Source organism: Leucoraja erinacea, chromosome 7 (assembly GCF_028641065.1).
Source record: "Leucoraja erinacea ecotype New England chromosome 7, Leri_hhj_1, whole genome shotgun sequence".
Lineage (NCBI taxonomy): Eukaryota > Metazoa > Chordata > Chondrichthyes > Rajiformes > Rajidae > Leucoraja > Leucoraja erinaceus.
The window spans coordinates 33,718,994-33,739,305 of record NC_073383.1 but is presented as its reverse complement, the minus strand read 5'-3'; the positions used below and the strand labels follow the sequence as shown (position 1 = coordinate 33,739,305).

The 20,312-nt window shown below is 44.9% G+C and overlaps 1 protein-coding gene across 1 annotated transcript in view; it reads left to right on the top strand.

Moving 5' to 3' along the window:
* The window catches only part of lss (lanosterol synthase (2,3-oxidosqualene-lanosterol cyclase)), a 70,360-nt gene that overhangs the window by 22,273 nt on the left and 27,775 nt on the right, over positions 1–20,312 (top strand). The window contains exons 6-12 of the mRNA XM_055638189.1: positions 3,249–3,345; positions 7,491–7,626; positions 8,282–8,390; positions 11,778–11,896; positions 14,874–14,971; positions 16,071–16,098; positions 18,330–18,386. Of these exons, the coding sequence (XP_055494164.1) occupies positions 3,249–3,345; positions 7,491–7,626; positions 8,282–8,390; positions 11,778–11,896; positions 14,874–14,971; positions 16,071–16,098; positions 18,330–18,386 (644 nt within the window). The remainder of the gene's footprint in view (positions 1–3,248; positions 3,346–7,490; positions 7,627–8,281; positions 8,391–11,777; positions 11,897–14,873; positions 14,972–16,070; positions 16,099–18,329; positions 18,387–20,312) is intronic.

Below are 20,312 nucleotides of genomic sequence, written 5' to 3'. Positions count from 1 at the left end.
GACTAGTAGCAACATGGCCTTGAATTCTGTACCACATTTCCTGTCAAATTGAAACGATTAGCATTCTGTCTAGGATGTGACCTTAACCTAAAACTGAATTGATTTTCTTTGCACGTCACTAGCAGACATGATGTGAAGAAAACATGTTCTACCAGTGCTATGCAATCTGGGGAGCACTGGCTGAAAGTGGTTGGAACAGTTCCAGTAATAACTTCAAAGTTAGGAGGGGAGAATTGCATGAGTGCTGGATGGGTGGGCGAGCAGAAAGATTCCTACACCAATGCTGGTACAGCTGTTCAGAATTTTGAACTGAAGATGATGAAGGGGCAAGATTGCAGAATATTTATTTGTTGTACGTGCTGGGAATGGAACAATAAAAATATTTTTGCTACTATTTTGCAGCAACATTAATGCAATAACAACAAATAAATATACAATAATCAATAAGACAATATTTGTAAAATGATACTAGGTAACCAGACCATAATAGTCCAAACCAAAGAGTGTAGAGCAACCACTACAAAGCCCATAGTAGATTGTTGCTGAGTTGGGGATGTTGTTAGTGTCTGATGGTTGATGGGGTGAAGCTGTTCTTGAACCTGGAGACACTGATATATTTCAATAGATCATGTATGATTGAGAATGATGGATATTTATATGAAGATTGAAGCTGGTTGCTTGTCTTATTCACTCTTCAGGGATCTGACTATCCTAGCATTTAATGCCAATATAATTGCTCGTGAGAAAGTGGTAGTGAGCTGCCGCCTTGAATTGCTGAGGTCTCATGATGCTATTGGGAAGGAAGTTCCTGAATTTAGACACGACTGCGATTAAGGGACAGCATAATGTTTCCAAGTCAGGACCGTGTGCAATTTGGTAACCTGGCTTTGACCTCCTAAGTGCAGGTGCTGTAGATGTGGTCTAGATAGGTAACTACTGCATTCTGAAGATCAGGGGTTGGCAACCTTGTTCTGCATAGGGGCCAGGATGCATGTCTGCGAGCGGATGGCGGGCCACATCTATCACGTGTGAACATGGATCCCGCCCGGGATGGCAGGAATCAAATCACGTGTTCACAGAAGGTAGACAAAAATGCCGGAGAAACTCAGCGGGTGAGGCAGCCTCATGCAATCCTTGCATGTCTCACCCGCTGAGTTTTTCCAGCATTTTTGTCTACCTTCAATTTTTCCCGCATCTGCAGTTCTTTCTCAAACGTGTTCACAGAAGGTGCGTGGCCGTGCCGGCGGCTTTGCGCAGGATGCGGTGCAGCCAGAGCTCGGCGCTCGCTGGGCTGGATGATTACGGGAAAAAAGAATCCGCCTGCGGGCCGGATGATTTTGGGTTACGGGTCGCATTCAGTCCGGGGGCCGTAGGTTGCCGACCCCTGCTGTAGATGGTGCACACTCCAACTTCACGTCCAGGTGGCGGAGGGAGTGCCATTGTAGTGTGCTGCTTTGTCCTGGAGGATGTTGAGCTTGTTAAGTGTTGTTGGAGCTGTAATTGAGCAGGTAAGCAGACAGTCTTCCATTGTGCTCCTGGCTTATGTTATAAAGATGGCGGAAAGACCTCAGCTTGGCAAAAGACGAGCCATTCACCACAGCATAGAGAGTGTCTGACCAGTTCCTGTCACAGTAGTTTTTGCGTGATTGGTCCAATTGCGTTTTGTTGTCATGAGTAATTCTCAAGATGTTGGTGGTGGATGACTTGGTAGTGGCAATACTGTTGAATGTCAAGGATTGTTGGAGATGATCATTACCTGGCATTTTTATGACACAAATGCTCCTTGCCACCTGTCACTTCATGCCTGTATGCTGTCTTTGTCTTGTTGTATGTAGACATGAGGTGCTTGACTCACTGATTTACAAATAGAATTGAACATTGTGCTGTCATCCACAAACTTTCCCACTTCTGACCTTATGATGGACAGAAGGCCACTGATGAAGCAACTGTGGATGATTTGGCTATGACCTCAATTTAGCACAAACCTGATTGACATGGCTTTGTTTTTGAGATAGGCAATACATTAACATATTTACCTAGAATTAAGCTACAAATCATAATCTTTATTGGACTAAATCCTAGAAACTGAGATTATTAGCAAAGCCAGTAATCAATGCAAGGGAGATTCTTTGGGATGTTGCCAGAGATGGAACATTTCAGTTAGAAGGAGAGACAGTAGAGGCTAGGTTGTTTTCATTGAGGTGGAGGAAGCTGAGGAGGACCTGACAGAGATGAACAAAATTATGAAGAGCATAGAAAGGGTAGCTATGTCTCTATAGCAGAGTCTATGACCAGAGTGGTTTAGAATGGGAAGTTTAGAGGGGATCTGAGGAAGACTTTTTTTTAAATCCCGAGTGATTTTAAAGTTTAGTATTTTAAATTTCACAAGACTGCCCTCAGTTCCTTTTCCAGATCTTCTCCATCATCATTCATCTGTTCAGCTAGATTCTTATCACTGCCCCAGCACAAGGGGGCATGGTCATCAGTGGACCATGCGTGATCATCAGTGACATTCATCATCAATTATTCCCTATCTTTTTCCCTTTGTTCATCTCTGATGCCAGGTGACTTTCTGTACAAATGCAAGACCAGCGTACAATCATATACTGACTACAGCAGCAGTCACCTTTCCACCTCTTCCCCTGGTCAACTCTGCTGTTAGACCATCTGCCTGGGCTTAAATTGCAGATGGGCTAAACTTTCCTTCAGGTGAACATTAAGGAAAAAGAAAGATTCTTTGTCTGCCCCAGTGACTCCATCCTGGGGAATGTCTAGCAGCATTTTGCAAAGGTGTGTGTTGCTGCAGAATTTTGGCAGTGTGGCTTAATGTTGTTTTTGTCAGTTTAGAGTCATGCAGCAAGGAAACAGGCTTTTGGCCCAACTTCCACTCCAGCCAAGATGCACATCTATGCTAGTCTCATTTGTATTTGACCAAATATCACTCTAAAATCTTTCTATTTGTGTACCTGTCTAAATGTCTTTTAAATGTTATTATAAATAGGTTATTAATATTATAATAATGCATTACAAACTACAGAGCTACACTATTTCAAGATTAGGCATGCATAATTCCCTTGGTCTCCATTTTTCTGCTACATTGCTTTCTCTGTATATTTACTATCTATCGTTGTTTTCAGGATGAGGTTGTGCTGGTTCCTGTCAATAGAATTTTAAATTGTCATGTGTCATTGAGAGTTTTTTGTGCACTGTGTTAAACATGTTCTATAACGATCTTCCGATGATTTCAGGTGGTGCAACTGGAATTCCATCTTGGGGCAAGTTCTGGTTGGCTATCCTTAATGTCTACAGCTGGGAGGGGATGAATACTCTGTTTCCTGAGATGTGGTGAGTCGTTTAACTCAGCCATTGAATGTTTCTGGATCCTAGAGTTACAATGAAATGCAAAAAATAGAGTAATTTGTTTTGTAACAAAAGCTATGTAAAGAACAAATTTCATTGTAACTTCACTGAGATTATTTAGACTGCATGTTGCACTTCTACTGACATTCCAGTTGAGGTCTTTTAAAACCCTGTCCACATCCTAACTTGCATCTTCCTACCGCACCTCAACGTGTGTTGTAACCTAGATTTATTTTTGTAGTTCATACAATGGGTAACATTTTCAAATACTTTCATGGTCTTTGCTCCCTGTAATCTTGTTCAGCTCTACAGTCATCTGATATCTACATTCTTCTCATCCTGGCCTCCTTTTTCAAAAGATTTGATCACTACCATTGACGCCGTGCTTTCAACTCCAAAGCTATAGAGTTTGGGACTCCCCCTCTCAATAAACTTCAGCGTCTCTCACTCTTTTGTCTACTTAAAAGCCTGCCTCATAACCCAAACATTTGGTGGCATTCCCTTGCATGCCCTTAAGTAATGTTCCTATTAACAATCTTGGTATATTCTGTTACCTTAAATATGATGTGTAGATGCAAGTTGTTGTTATTGGGTGCAGTGCTAGATGGGACACAATTCTCTGTCACGAGGATCGAGTGTTCCGAAGGCTGTGTTGCCTGCCCGATGTCCAGGTTTGAGTCATCTTATCTGACCTGCAGAGGAATTTGGAATGGGAGGGAAAAGATTCAGTCATTTTGCTCCATGTGGGTACCAATGACATAGACATAGACATGTGGGTACCAATGACATTTGAGCTGCTAGGGACTAAACTGAAAAGCAGAACCAAAAAGATGGTAATCTTTGGATTGCTACCTGAGCCACTAGTAAATTGGCATAGGATTGAGACGATTAAAGAGTTGAACGCGTGGCTCAAAGATTTGTGTGGGAGAAGTGGATTTGAATTGTGGGACAGTGGTCTGAGTATTGAGGAAGGAGGGAGTTGTTCCGATGCTACAGACGCCACGTGTTCCCCGCTGGGACCAGAGTCCTGGCAAACCGCATAACCAGGGCCGTCGATAGGGCTATAAATTAAATAGTGGGGGAATGGGGTAAACAGATTTGAAATATATGGATGAAGTTAAAGGGAAGGAGAGTGCAGGTTACTGAAGTTTCCCGAAGTAGTAGGACAGAAAGTTTAAGAAAGGAAAAGAGTCTGAGATCAGTTAAAATGGGGGTCAATTTGAGATGAGGGTTGATGAATACTGAACTAAAGGCGCTGTATTTGAATGCACGTAGCGTATGGAACAAGGTCGATGAGCTTATAGTGCCGTTAGAAATGGTTGGTACGATATTATGGACATCACGGAGATGTGGCTGAAAGCGAATCTGAGCTGGGAGCCAAATATCCAAGATTACATATCCTATTGAAATGGCAGACAGGTTGGCAGAGGGGGTGCGGTGGCTCTGCTGGTAAGGAATGAAATTCAATCCATAACAAGGGATGACATAGGATCAGAAGATGTACAATCCTTGGGGTAGAGTTTGGGTAAAAGGATAAAATTCAACCTGCAGTTTGAGAGGGAGAAGATGAAATCAGATGTCTTAGTATTACTGTTGAGTAAAGGTAACTACAGAGGCATGGGGAAGAGCAGGTTAAAGTTGATTAGAAAGGGACCCTAGCAGGAATATCTGGGAGTAATTTGGAAGATGCAGGATCTTTTCAACCCAAATAGGAAGAAAGATTCTAAGGGGAGAATGAGGCGACTGTGGCGGACAAAATAAATCAAAGACAGTATAAAAGTAAAGTAGGCATATAATATTGCAAAAATTAGCAGGAAGCTAGGGGCTTTAAAAAAACAACAGGGCAACTAAAAAGGCAATAGGGGGAGAATGGATGAAATATGAAGGTAAACCAGCTAATAATATTTAAAAAAGAGGCAAGAGTGGTCATTGGACCCCTGGAAAATATTGCTGGTGAAGTAGTAAAGGAGAATAAAGAAATGGCAGACGAATTGAATTATTTTTGTGTCAGTCTTCTCAGCAGAACACAGAAGACACTAGCAACGTGTCAGAAATTCAAGAGAGTCAGGGGGCAGAGGTTAGACGGAGTGGCTATATACTAAGGAGAAGATGCTTGGGAAGCTGAAAGGTCTGAAGGTGGAAAGTCACTTGGACCAGATGGATTACACCCCATCTAAAAAGTGGTAGCTTTAAATATTGTGGGGAACATTAGCATTAGTAGTAATCTTTCAAGAATCTCTAGTCGAGTGGTCCCACAGGACTGGAAAAACTCAAATGTTACTCCACTGTTCAATAAGGGAGTGAGGCAAAAGAGTGGAAACTTTGGTGGTTGGTAAGATTTTACTGTCCATTATTAAGGATGAGGCCTCTGAGTACTTAGAAGCACACAATAAACTAGGCTGGTCAGCACGGTTTTGTGAAGGGGAAATCTTGCCTAACAAATTTGTTAGGATTCTTTGAGGAAGTAAATAGCCGGATAGACATGTCAATGGATGTTGTTTACTCGGATTTTCAGAAGCCTTTTGATAAGGTGCCATCCGTAAGGCTGCTAATCAAGATGAGAGCCCATGGTATTTGAGGGAAGATGCTAGCATGGATAGAAGATTGGCTGAATGGCAGAAGGCAAAGAGTGGTAATAAAGGGAGCTTTTTCTGTTTGGTTGTCGGTAGGAATAAAGGCATGTACTATTTGCTAAATGGGACAGGATTGAGGAGGATTATGTGCTGTATGCGACGGCTGATGTGGTGGAAGGTGAGAATTAGGGGGACACTGTTCCTGTTGCGACTGGGGGGAGGTGGAGCAAGAGCGGAGCTGCAGGATATCGAGGAGACCCTAGTGAGGGCCTCATCTATGATGGAAGATCACCTCCCCAGTTGCAACAGGGATAGTCCCCCTAGTCCTCACCTTCCACCCCATCAGCCATCGCATGCAGCACATAATCCTCCGACATTTTCGCCACATCTTCCCATCTCCACTGCACTCCGCAGAGACTGTTCCCTCCACAACTCCCTGGTCAACGCGTCCCTTCCCACCCAAACCACCCCCTCCCCAGGTACTTTCCCCTGTTACCGCAGGAGATGCAACACCTGTCACTATATCTCCCCCCTCTACTCCGTCCAAGGAGCCTGGCAGTCTTTTCAGGTGAGGTAGAAGTTCACTTGCACCACCTCCAACCTCATCTACTGTGTCTGCTTTTCCAGTATATATGTGAGACCAAGCGCAGGCTCGGCGATTGTTTTGCTGAACACCTCTGCTCAGTCTGCCTAAACTTACCTGATCTCCCGGTTGTCAACCATTTTAACTACCCCTCTCATTCCCACACTGACTTTTCTGTCCTGGGGCTCCCCCATTGTCAGAGTGAGGCCCAGCGCAAATTGGAGGAACAGCTCATATTTCGCTAGTGGCACCTTACACCCCAGAGAAGTCAATGAATATTGACTTCTCTAACTTCAAGTAACCTTGCTTTCCTTCTCTCTTCATCCCTCCCCCTTCCCAGTTCTCTGAACAGTCCGACTGTGTCCGACTACATTATATCTTTGCTTTGTTGCTACCTTCTCCCAGCTAACAATGATCAATTCAACATTTTCCTTGATCATCATCCTGTTTTGTCCCCTTACACGTCCTTATCTATATCTCCATCTCCCCTGACTTCAGTCTGAGGAAGGGTCTCGACTTGAAACGTCACCCATTCCTTCTATACAGAGATGCTACCTGTCCTGCTGAGTTACTCCAGCATTTTGTGTCTATCTTCAGGATATGTTTCACCTAAACTTGATGGGCACCAACATCCTTGCAGGGAGGTTTGCTGGTGCTGCTTGGGATAGAAGAGATATTGTAAGTTGAGTCCAAAAGAAAAAGGAAGCTTGGGTTCCAACTGCAAACAGTCTTGATTGCTCTAGGGACTGAGTACAGAATTCTTTACGTAAGTCACCTATTGTATAAGTGGGGGAGTGTCTGTATATAACATTTAAGAGGCATTTAGACAGACACATGAACAGGCAAGGAAGAGAGGAATACAGACCATATATAGGCAGATGGGATTAGCTTACTTTGTCATCATGGTTGACACTGTCACAATGGGGCTGGAGGGCCTTTCCTATATTGTACTATTCTGTATTTTAACATTGCAGGCTCTTCCCGCGATGGGTTCCGGCTCACCCCTCCGCCCTGTGGTGTCACTGTCGTCAAGTCTACCTCCCCATGAGTTACTGCTACGCCGAACGTCTCACAGCACAGGAGGACGACCTAATCCTCAGTTTGCGCCAGGTATGATCAGACACTACAACCTTCCTCATGAGCGCTGTTTATATTCCTGCTATGGGCGGATTTTAATGTCCAGCTTTGAATGTTTTCTGTATCGAACTTAAAACGTAGAACCGGAGTGACTGTGGTTACACTGAGTGGGAATAAGTTATTAAATTGTGAATGTAAGATTGGAGGCACAATATCCCCCTGATATATTGACAGGATTGCCAGACCAAACAATAACCTGTGAAGCTTGTATTGAATTGAATTTCACACAAGGAGCAAGCATTCCTTTCAGCAATTCCTTGTTGCAGTTCCCACTTTCTATTCCTCTTTCAGTGAAGTGTGTGCAAAATACACATTGTACCCAGTTCTGATCAAGAATCTTAGATCAGAAATGTTAATTTTGTTTGTTTTTATGTAGATGCTGCCGGACCTGAGTGTTTCAAGCATGTGCTGTTAATGTAAATCTGGTTGGGTATTTCTGTAAATCTAAACCCGAGTGTAGGTGGAGCATAGTTACATCCTCGAGAACTGCTGGCTGTGCTACCTTTTGATGCTTTGAGCAATGATAGTCACACGTTGCACATTGAGAATTGTTGTGTTGATACTTCTAGTGCATCAGAAATATTTACATTGATGCTGAATTTAAATGTTTTATCTTGTTTTATTCCAGGAGCTCTATGTTAAGGATTATAAATCCATCGACTGGCCTGCCCAGCGAAACAATGTGGCAGCCTGTGACCTGTACACACCTCAAAGCAAGCTCCTCACTGTTGCATACGGTACAGAGAAGCCCTTCAATTTTGTGACATGAAAGTGTTTTGTGCTTATCAGTATTTGGAGAGAAGTCCACTGGTGTTGAGTTTGTATTCCAAAGTTCACTACGAAAAGAAATTTTGTTCTAATCTTGCCATTTTTTCTTCGAAGGGGGTAATCTCCTTCAGTAGCTTAGCCTTTGATTATTCTTGATCAGGAATAGAAATGATCGATATTATGATTTGAGTGTCTTAACTTGGCCACAGAGCAATTCACTAAGGCTGAGTTATCTCAGGAGCTAATTAGATTGACTTTTATTTCAGTAAGGCAGCAGGGGTGCAGGTTAAAATGTTACAGAAACCTATGATGAGCCTCACTTAAAACACTGTCTTCATTTCAGAGAAAGCCAGTGTGCCACCTTCACCTGTGATGCCATTTCCAAGGAACTATTTATTTGTATCCCTAGATCCTGATGTTCCACAACACTCCCAGGTCCCTCCTATTCACTGTGAAGGTCTGCCGTGGTTTAACTTCTTCAAATGTAACACCTTACACATATCTGAATAAATGTTCTATTTTCCGGCCCAGTTGCTCAAGATTCTCGATAACCATCTTCACTGTAAACAATACCACCTATATTAGTGTCATCTGCAACATGCTAATCCTGCCTTGTACATTCTCACCCAAATTGTTGGTATAAAGTTGTAGAGAAAATTGAACAATGAGATTAAAGGTGAGAAAGGGAGATAATCTACCTTCTATCTATATTACTAAAAGTCTGTTCTTGACCGGTTTTGGCTTTCTGTGCTGCGATTTCCGAGAGTACGCCGCCACCTACGGTCGTCATTTTTGGCCACCTCGCTCAGAGCCCCCCTCCGCCGCATGTGCCGATGATTTTTCCCGTCGATGAAAATTGACAGAGATATTAATGTTTTTACAAAATTCCCCATTCTCTCTGCTGCCCCTGCTGGAGGGAGGGGGAGGGACTATAAAACCAGGAAGTGGTGTGCCTCAATCAGTCTCTGCAAGTGGTGTGCCTCAATCAGTCTCTGCAAGTGGTGTGCCTCAATCAGAGCTCTGAATGACACTGACAAATGTCTACAGCACTGTGAGTACCCTTAATTTGGTTTGAAAATGAAAATATGGTTAGTTGTAAAAAAGCACTGCCTGCAAATGGTTGTTTGATTTGAAGTAAAAAGGCAATCTCTCTCTCTCCCCCCCCCCCCCCCCCCCCCCCCCTCCTCTCCCCCTCCCCCCCCTCCTCCTCTCCCCCTCCTCTCCCCCCCCCCTCTCCCCCCTCTCCCCTCCCCTCCTCTCCCCCACCCCCCTCCTCTCCCCCCCCCCTCTCCTCTCCCCCCCTCTCCTCTCCCCCTCTCTCTCCCCCCTCTCTCCCCTCTTTTTCTCCCCCCCCCCCCCCCGTCCCTCCCCTCCCCCCCTCCCCCTTCACCCTCCCTCTCCCCCCCCCCACCTCTCCCCCGCCCTCTCCCCCTCCCTCTCCTCCCCCTCTCCCCTCTCCCCCTCCCCCATGGGGAGAAGGCAGGAGAATGGGGTTAGGAGGGAGAGCTAGATCAGCCATGAGTGAATGGCGGAGTAAACTTGATGTGTCGAACGGCCTAATTCTATTCCTTACTAGACCAAGTGCAGACCCGTTGGGTCTGTTCCCCCAACGTGCGGTTGTGGGGGGGGGGGGCATGCAGCATCACACACACTAACTATCTCCCACCCCCTCCCCCCCCCCCGCACTCACGCTAATTACCCCCCTTGATATAATATTAATATTATTAATTTGCTCCTTTTACCCCATAACCATCGTATCTACTGACGCATCGCCCCACAACTTGCAGTCACATCTAGAGGGGGGGGGGGGGGGGAGAGTGAGAGTAGAGGTCATAGGGCAGAGAGAGAGAAGGGGCAGAGCCACAGAGAGAGAGAGACAGAAACACAGAGAGAGGGGCAAGAGAGAGAGAGGGGTAGTGGGAGGAGGAGGGCGGAGTAGAACGGCCTAATTCTATTCCTTACTAGACCAAGTGCAGAGAGTGGATGGGCGTGAGGGGGGGGGGAGAGCGAGAGAGGCACTGAGAGTGAGGGGGGAGAGAGAACCATCGGGCATAGCCCCCAACTTGCTGAGAGGGGGGGGGGGGGTGGGGAGGGCAGGGAGGGGGCAGAGAGAGAGAGAGACAGGTAGGGGGGGTGGAGGGGAGTGGATGGGTGAGGGGGGGAGGAGAGAGAGGGGGGAGAGAGGGGTGCTGAGAGGGGGGGGGGAGGTGGGGGACAGGGAGGGAGGGTGGGGGTAGGGGGGTTGTGGAGGGTGGGGGGAGAGAGGGGGGTAGGTGTGTGGGAGAGGGGGGGGAGGGTGGGGGACGGGGAGGGTGGGGAGCAGGAGGGGGGAGGGGGGGTAGAAAAAGTGTGGAGAGGGAGGGGGGTTAGGGGGGAGAGGAGAGGGAGGAGTGGAGAGAGGGGGGAGAGGAGAGGGGGGAGAGAGAGAGATTGGGGGAGTGGGGGTGAGAGAGAGATGGGAGAGAGAGGGGGGGAGAGAGGGGAGGGGGGAGAGGGGAGGAGGGGGAGGGGGGAGAGGGGGAGCGGAGGAGGGGAGAGGAGGGGGGGAGAGGGGGGGAGAGGGGGGAGGGGGGGAGAGGGAGGGGGCTGAGAGGGGGGGAGTGAGGTGAGGGGGGTGGGGGAGAGGTGGGGAGCAGGGAGGGTGGAGGGAAGGGGGTATGGGGTGTGTGGAGTGAGGGGGGTTTAGGGGTGGGACTGTGGGGGAGGGGGGATAGAGGGAGAGAAAAAGAGGGGAGAGGGGAGAGAAGAGAGGGGGAGAGGAAGGGGGGAAGGAAGAAGAGGAAGAGAGGAGAGGGGGGGGGAGAGGAGAGGGGGGGGGAGTGAGGGGGGTGAGGTGAGGGGGGGGGGGGAGAGGAGGAGGGAGAGAGAGAGAGTGCCTTTTTATTTCAACCCAAACAACCATTTGCAGGCAGTGCTTTTTTACTTTAACCATATTTTCATTTTCAAACCACATTAAGGGTACTTACTCATAGTTGTGTGGACATGTGTTCAGTTTTATTCACAGCTCAGAGAAACGTGACCCTCTGCCTTCCTCCAGCTTGCAGACTAATTGAGGCACACCACTTCCTGGTTTTATAGTCCCTCCCCCCTGCTGCCAGCAGGGGCAGCAGAGAGAATGGGGAATTTTGTAAAATCATTAATATCTCTGTCATATTTCATCGACGGGAAAAATCCTCGGCACACAGGTGGCTGCGTTCTCTCTGAAATCGCAGCACAGATCGCCAAAACCGGTCAAGAACAGAGTTTTAGTAATATAGATGACTCAGACCAAGATGTAGATGAATCATGCTGATGTACTCCAGGCTTTCATTGTGTTGCATCTGAGATGATGTGTTTCTAATTTTGGTCTTTTGCAGCTATACTAAATGTGTACGAGGATTTGCACAGCACAAGCTTGAGGAAGCGGGCAGTCGAAGAACTCTATGACCACATCGTGGCTGATGACAGATTCACTAAGTGCATTAGTATTGGGCCGGTATGTGTTATCTTGTAAATTATTTTTGATGTGTAGTATTGGTATTGGTACAATTGCTCGCGGTAGTAGTTTAGAAAGTTTGTGCCTCTTTCGTCCTTGTCGGTGCTGGACAGATGTCTTGTATGTTTATCTTTTAAATATTTGTTGTTGTGTCAGCAAAGGTGAAATAATTGTAAGATAATGTGCAAAATGCAAATAAAGAACATAGAACATGAAAGACACAGCACAATGAACAGGAACGTTGGCCCACAATGTATTTGACGAACAGAATTACAATATAAACTAATCTCATCTGCCTGCACATTATCTATATCCTTCCCTGCATATCCCTGTGCCTATCTAAAAGCCTCTTAAATTGCCTCTATTGTATCTGCTTCCACCACCACACCTGACAGTGCTTTCCAGGCACCCACCACCCATTGAGTAAAAAAGAGCTTGCAAAGCATATCTCCTTTAGACTTTGCCCCTCTCATCTTAAAGCTATGCGCTCTAGACTTTAACGTTTCCACCCTGAGAAAAAGGTTCTGACTTTCTAATGTAACTATTTTGATAATTTTATCTACTTCTATCAGGACTCCCCACAACCTCTGGCATTTGAGAGAAAACAATCCAAGTTTGTCCAACCTCTTCTTGTAGGTAACACTTCCTCATCCAGACAACATTTTGGTAAACCTCTTCCGCATCCTCTCCAAAACCCTCGTATGCTTCCTGTAATGGGACAACCAGAACTGCAGGCAATAATACTAATATGGCCTACCCAAAGTCTTATAGAACTGCAACATGACTTGCTGACTCTTATACTCAATGTCCAGACCAATGAAGGTGACCATAGGCCTTCTTTACCACTTTATCAATTTGTATTGCCACTTTCGGGGAGCTGGACCCCAAGATACCTCTGCAATTAATGCTGTTATGGGTCTTGCCATCAACTGTATACCTTTGCATACATTTGACCTCCCAAGATGCAACACTGCACACTTGCTCGGATTAGACTCTATCTGCCATTTCTCCGCCCTTTCCTGTAGTTGATCTATGTCCTGCTGTAAACTTTGACAGCCTTCTTCACTGTCTGCAACTCCAGCAATCCTGGTGTCATCTGCAAACGTACTGACTACCCATCTACATTTACATCCAAGTCATTTATATATATTACAAACATAGGTCCCAGCACAGATCCTTCGGGAACTCCCTTGGTCACAAACCTCCAGCCAGAACCATTCCTATCCACCACAACACTCTGCCTTCTTTACATTAGAGATCACTTTCTCACTCTGACTCGCCATGACAGCCATTTCCTTTTTCAGGCAACAATCCCTTCGGCCTATCTAGTCCACGCTAACCAGCGATCACCCCGTACACCAACCCACACACATGCACGCCGCCCGGGCCGCCTTCAGCAGCCTCATAGCGCCGGCGCCGTCAGTCCACCTGCTCGCTCGCTGCAACACCGGCCTACCGACAGCCCGACTGACCACTCGCCGCACCCACTGGAGGCACGGCCCAACGTTCAGCACCCACCGGAGGCCTGGCACGACCAACTGCTCACACCACCCACTGGCGGCCTGGCCCGACCGACCGACCGCTCTCACCACGCACCGGAGGCCCGGCCCAACTCTCACCACCTACCGGCCGCCTGACAGCTCGACCGATTCTCCACAGCATCCATCGGCCTACCGACAAGCCCGACCGACTGACTGACCGATTGACTGAATGACTGAATGACTGACTGACCCTAATCCTAACCCTAGCTCTACATTTGTTGTTTATCATTTTTATTGAACAGTTCACATCGTAACTTTATAAAGATAAATCAATTGAAAAACAAAATGATCAGCAAGGTGAGCATTACCTTTATTCCTTGGAAACCTTGCTATTGTTTTGATGTAATTAGGAGGCAGCCATGATCCCAGGGTCCTTGCTGCCTAGCGACCATAAAATAAAGAGTGGGATTGGTCAATTTGCGTCCGACCTCAATGTCAAACGTGCATTGATTGGGCAAATACTACTCGGAAAATTTGAGGTTTTCCCCACATTTTAAAAAAATGTGCAGGTTTTGGTCTTGACGAGTTTCAGGTATGATTTATGTAATATTTTTACACAATATGTTAAAAATTCAGGTAGTTCTGTGAGTTGGGTCACGAACTTGAACGAAAAAGCTCAGCCCACAGCCTAATGAGCATTAAATGATCCAGATGAATAATGATCATGAATAATGTAATTGAATTATCACAACTAAGTCCAGAAACATGCAAATGATGCATTACTGTGCAGTGAAAGGAAGTTCAGGAAAGTCTTGCAATAACTCTATAAACATCTACACAATGAAAGACAAATATTGGTTTAACTTTAATTATCATGGGCAATCTGCTGTACTTTAACAAGCACCTTGTAAATTGAATTTTGCGATTGTATGTTGGTATTCTGCAAGAAGGAAAGACATTCCTTAATTTTGAAATAGAAGAGACTGTGTATGCTGGAATCTGGAACAAAAAAAACGTGCTGCTGGAGGAACGTGCATGGCAGAGAGGGTAGAGCATAAAACATAGAGGGAAAACTGTTGGGAGAATCGATGGGTGTACATTCCAGTCAGGCATATACCTGAATGGAACATACATACCTGATATCCTGAATGCGACTGAACTAGGAAGCCTTGAAATGGAGCTGTAAGCCATGTGGTCAAGAGAGCAGCAAAGAAAAGAACTGAAAAAGGACATGGCTGTCATAGTGAGTCAGAGTGAGAAAGTGGTCAAAGAGCAGGACTGACCACGTAGAGGGAGTAGTGAGCGAGCCTGTTGCATAAATCCGAAAGTTGCAGAAAAAGAGAGGAGCAAAACTTCTTCAAAATGGCATGTCTTGAAGAGACTTCATGGAACAATAAAATGGAGATTATGAAGTCCAGAGGAGGCCCCTTGAAATTGTATCACTTTCTTTGGGAATCTTTTTGATTTCATGTTTTTCATGATTTCCTGTCCTCTAGATTTCCAAGACAATCAATATGTTAGTTCGCTGGCACATGGAGGGGTCCAAGTCCTCTGGTTTCCAGGAACATGTTTCTCGCATCCCAGATTATCTCTGGTAAGTCCTCTTGTGACTGCTTTGGGGAGAGATGGCGGGGAAAAAAAGAAAGTAGTTTGAGTTGAGAAAGTGAAGTTGAAACTCTTACTAACATTTGAGTGAATTTGCTTGACATCAAATTCCCCCTCATCCTTTTTGCCAATTAACTTAAACCCATTGTCCTGTCCGACTTGTTCAGTCTCTCCGTACCCCTTATAATTTTGCGTTAAGTAAATCTAGCCTAGGCCTCCTTCGTTCAAAAGTAAATACCTCAGTGGAGATGGGTTCTCTTAAATACCTTTAACTCTTCAGCCCTGGCAATGTCCTTGCACTTTCTCGCCTCTCTCAAAAGGCATTAGTGTTTAACGCTGCAAATTCATTTTTAGTAGAGCGTGGACCTACAGCAACATTGTTCTGTTTGTGGTATTCACTTTGAGATGCATAGAAACCCAACACTGCGCAGAGGCCAAATTTACTGGATTGACTTTACTGGAACCATTGAGCAACTGAATCAAATACTAATGTGGATCCGTCTGAAGAAGGGTTTCGGCCCGAAACGTTGCCTATTTCCTTCGCTCCATAGATGCTGCTGCACCCGCTGAGTTTCTCCAGCTTTTCTGTGTAACCTTCGATTCTCCAGCATCTGCAGTTCCCTCTTTAACACTAATGTGGAATTGCTGTTGCAATGACGCACATCAAGGGAACATCATCACTTGTCAACTAGTGTTGGCAACCCCAGCCAAAGCTGAAAACAACCTCTTGACAAGTTAAATGTCCAGAATGTGCTGAGTTCATGCTGGTGGATTGGTGTGGAAGATAGTGTCTTGTGTTACCTTGTTGTAAGGGCTGTCTCAGCAATTTATACTTACACCTGCAAGTTCATTCCCTTGCAGCCTTCAGTCCAAACTCACCTGGCGTGATCTGCTGGTGTTGGAAGTGTGAAGGTCTGATGGGGCAGGAAGTACAACATTGTTAATCTGTTGACTAATTATTACTGTGACATCAATGATGTGTTCAGATTAACACGGTGAGTTTGGAGCATTGTACAGACAATGTTGATGCACTGCCAAATGGCATCCAAACAGCATCTTGTAATTCCAGCTTCAAATTCAATTCACAGGCTTGGCCTTGATGGACTGAAAATGCAGGTAAAGAATTTCCTTTTTCAATTTCTTACTACGTTATTGCCTTTTGGGTATTCAGTAATTGCACCATTGCCTTTTTGGATTACATTACTGTGTTTGTTTAGAATGTGAAAACAAATTAAACTAGTACTGCTGTTTCCCATCTGTGGCATAACAGTGCCTTTCTATTTTGCCTTTTAACTCATTTGTTCCACACAGAGTTGAGTACTACTGACAGTCATTTCTGTCAAGTTTTAAGACTTCTTTCCATCGCAGAGTATATACTCGCACAGTTCACATGAAATGACTGATGATATTTTATTTGCTATCTCTTGCTGTTGTCCAACTACCAGCCATGAATCATGCTTTGTGATCAGAAGGTGGACCTAGATGGATAGCTGAAAGCACCAGATTTCAAACCAGCATTTTTTTTTTAATCAACATTTTTTTTCAATTATTAAAAAATAATATTTACACTCCAATAAAACAAGCCAGAACCCACCACCATAATACAATACAAACATATATCCATAATAAACTACTATACAACTATGTTGTATCGGTGGGGGCGCTGCAATGGCGGCGTTGTTCAGCAGTTTTTTAACTTTTTTAATTTTTTTTAGTTTTTTAAAGTATGTTTTTAATGTTTCTTTGTGTGTTTTGTGTGGGGGGGGGTGAGGGGGAAACCGTTTCGGCCGCCTCATCCATGGAGAGGCGACTTTTTCCAGGAAGCCTCCCCGGTGGCCTAACAGCAAGGATTGGATCGGCGCGGCCTTTCCCGGAGACGCGCCCGGGGCTTCAGTGGCGGGCGCAGCGTGGGCTCTCGGCGTGGAGCTCGCTGGAGGGGAGCGCTCCGTTTCGCTGGCCCGGGGCAGCCGGCAGCCTGAAGCCGCGCGTGAAGTCTGCACAGCTCCAGCTGGCGCAGCGTCTACAGCCCGGGACCCCTCATGGGGGACCCGGGGGAAGAAGAAGCCATCACTGCTGGCCCGCGGCCAACTTCTACCGCGGGCGCGGTGGCGACTTACCATCACCCCTGGAGGGGAGCTTCGACCGCCGGCCCTGCGGTCTGCGGTGCTTCTGGCTGCGGCGCGGCGGGAACTTTAAACTTTAAATCTCGACCGCCGGCCTGCGGCCTACACCAACTTAAAGCCGCGGTCTCCGGTGGGGAAGAGCCGATCCTGGACTTACCTGGACTTGTACCTTGTCCTTTTACCATCTGGACGCCTGCAGCAACGGCTGCGGAGGGTTGAGGTCCCGACCACGGGGGAAAATGGAGGAGGACTGGCCAAATTGTGTGCCTTCCACCACAGTGATGAATGCTGTGGTGGATGTTTATGTTAAATTTTTATTGTGTTTTTGTGTGTGTTCTTTATCATTGTACCGCTGCTGACATATTCATTTCACTTGCACTTTATGTGCAATGTGACAAATAAACCGTATTGTATTGTATTTTATTGTTATAATCCTTATTGAGGATACATTCAACACCCTGCGGAGCCCAGCGGTCCCGGAACTCCCTCGGTGCCCGTGGACTGGGTGTATTCCCTTTCTTACCCCACCCGGGCACGGACGTAACCCCGGAAAAGGGGCAGGCAGCCGGCTCGGGTAAAGTCCTCCACCGCCTGGCGCCGTGACTCGCAGATGGCCAGCTTGGCCAGGCCCAGGAGCAACCCAACCAGGACATCTTCACCCCTACGCACAGGGTGTCCAAAGATGAGGATGGTGGGTGAAAAATGCAGCCAGAAGGCAAGGAGCAGCCCCTTTAGGTATTCAAACAGTGGCTGCAGCCTCACACACTCCATATACATGTGGTACACAGACTCTTCCAGCCCGCAAAAGTGACATGAGGTTTCAAGCAGCTTGGAGGGCAGTGAAGCTCAACAGCGGTAATGGTTATTCACTGAGTTTAGTTGGATCATAATGGAGTTAGTTACCACTTCCCTGGGTCTGATCACTTTACAAGAATAAGTGGATATCTGAACACCTTGTAGCATCTGCTTCTCATAAAGTTGTCAAAACTTTAAATTGTTTTATACGTTGAGCATATATTATGCAAAACAAAAGGCAGATATTATATTTTGATTGGTGAATGCAGTCCAAGCTGACCCACAACATTCAAACTATAGTTTGCAGCCTACTGGCCAATTCAATACTGATTGGTGTGACAAGATCAGCTGTTTATAGTGACATGCAGTCAATGAAAGGGGCATTGGGTATTCATGCACTCGCACTGAAATCTCTGTATCTGTGTTCAGGGTACCAACGGATCCCAGTTGTGGGATACAGCATTTACAGTCCAGGCCTTCCTTGAGGTGAGTAACCAAAGCTACTGCAGACCAGAGACAATTGTGAATGGTGGGTTGAGCACAGAAAACTTGTCCCTGCAGATTCATCACTTTGTTGAGTTTGAAGTAATAAAATCTTACAACACACAAAAACGGATCCTTCAGCCCACTACATTGTTGTACTGCCCCTTGCAAACAATTGGTTGTTCTCCTCCTGCCCTGTATTTGTTTACTCATTTTTCAATGCTCTAAATCCTGCCCTGGATCACCTTCATGTTGCAAGAGTGAACCAGTACTTGCTGATTGAGAGGAATTCAAAAGATTGAGATATTATAATCTAATGGGCACTTGTGTTTCCAGATTATTTTTCAGTTCTTTTTTTTTTTAATTTAATTTTTATTAGAAGTACGGTAAATTACAATCCTGCATAACACATATATCTTAATACATTTTTTGTACCGCTTCATTTTTTCGAGCTTTAAGAAAAAGGTAGAAGTAAGAAAAGTAAAGAAAGTGCAAGAGAGTCGTGAAGTGCAAGAGTGTTGGGAAAAGAAAGCCCCTTAGGAAGGAAGTTAGAGAAGGAAGTGAAGTGAGAAAATAGACCCTAGAAAAGAAAGAAAAAGAAAATAGAAACAATCGCTCTATTATAACATTAAACTCCGCAGAAAGGGGACTACCAACCAAGTCTGTTTTTGTTGTTTTACCTCCCGTTACCAGGTCCTGACTATTGCACCTCATACTTGTAATAGGTCCAGAAACATAGACCACGTCTTTTGGAATTGGTCTGCTTTACCGGCTAGGAGGAATCTCATCTCTTCCAGATGTAATGTTTCAAACATATTTGATATCCACATTTTTATTGTTGGTGTCGGCGCATTTTTCCAGAATTTAAGTATAAGCTTTTTTCCCATTATTAGCCCGTAATTAAATAAATTCTTCTGAAACACATTTAATTCAGGGTTACCTTCCGATATTCCGAAGATAATCCATTCTGGTTTTGGTACCAGTTTTATTTTGATCAATTTTGAAAAAATATCAAATATTTCATACCAGAATTTTTTGATTTTTATACAAAAAACAAAAGAGTGCGCTATGGTAGCTTCTTGACACAGGCATTTATCACAGATTGGTGAAACATTAGGGAAGATTTTATTTAATTTAGTTTTTGAATAGTATAATCTATGTAATGTTTTAAATTGAATGAGCGTATGTCGTACGTTGATCGAACATTTATGCACCTGTAGTAAATGATTATCCCAGGTCTCTTTTGAGATTTTTATAGCTAATTCTTGTTCCCAATCTTTTCTAATTCCATCTGTTGTGGGTATTTCTATGTTTAAAATGATATTATATAGGTACGATATTAAATTAGCTGATTCCGCCTTGGTCTTCATTGCTTCATCCAATAAGTCGGAAGGCATATTATGATAGTCTTTTGTGTGTTTTTTCAGATAATCACAAATTTGAAGATATTTAAAATATTGGTTATTTTTCAAATTATATTTCAGTTGTAGTTGTTGAAATGATAGTAAATTCCCCAATTCATACAGATCTTCGAGCGTTTTAATTCCCGTTCTTTCCCATTGTATAAATGATTTGTCTATGATTGATGGTTTAAACGATGGATTATTGACTATTGGTATTAAAAGAGATAGGTTTCTTAATTTTAAATTCTGTTTTATTTGTTTCCATGTTCTTATTGTGTTATGTATAATTGGATTTTTATTGTAATTTTTATTATTCAAATTTATTGGTGAGAGGATGGTCGCTCCTATATTACTCGGGAAGCAGTCCCCTTTTTCCATTACCATCCAGTCCGCCTGCTGTGCAGAATTGTCCAGCAGGTGAATCATATTTTTAATATTTACTGCCCAATTATAATACATAAAATTAGGGAGCGCTAGACCCCCCAGCTCTTTTCGTTTATTAAGGTGTGCTATTTGTATTCTATGG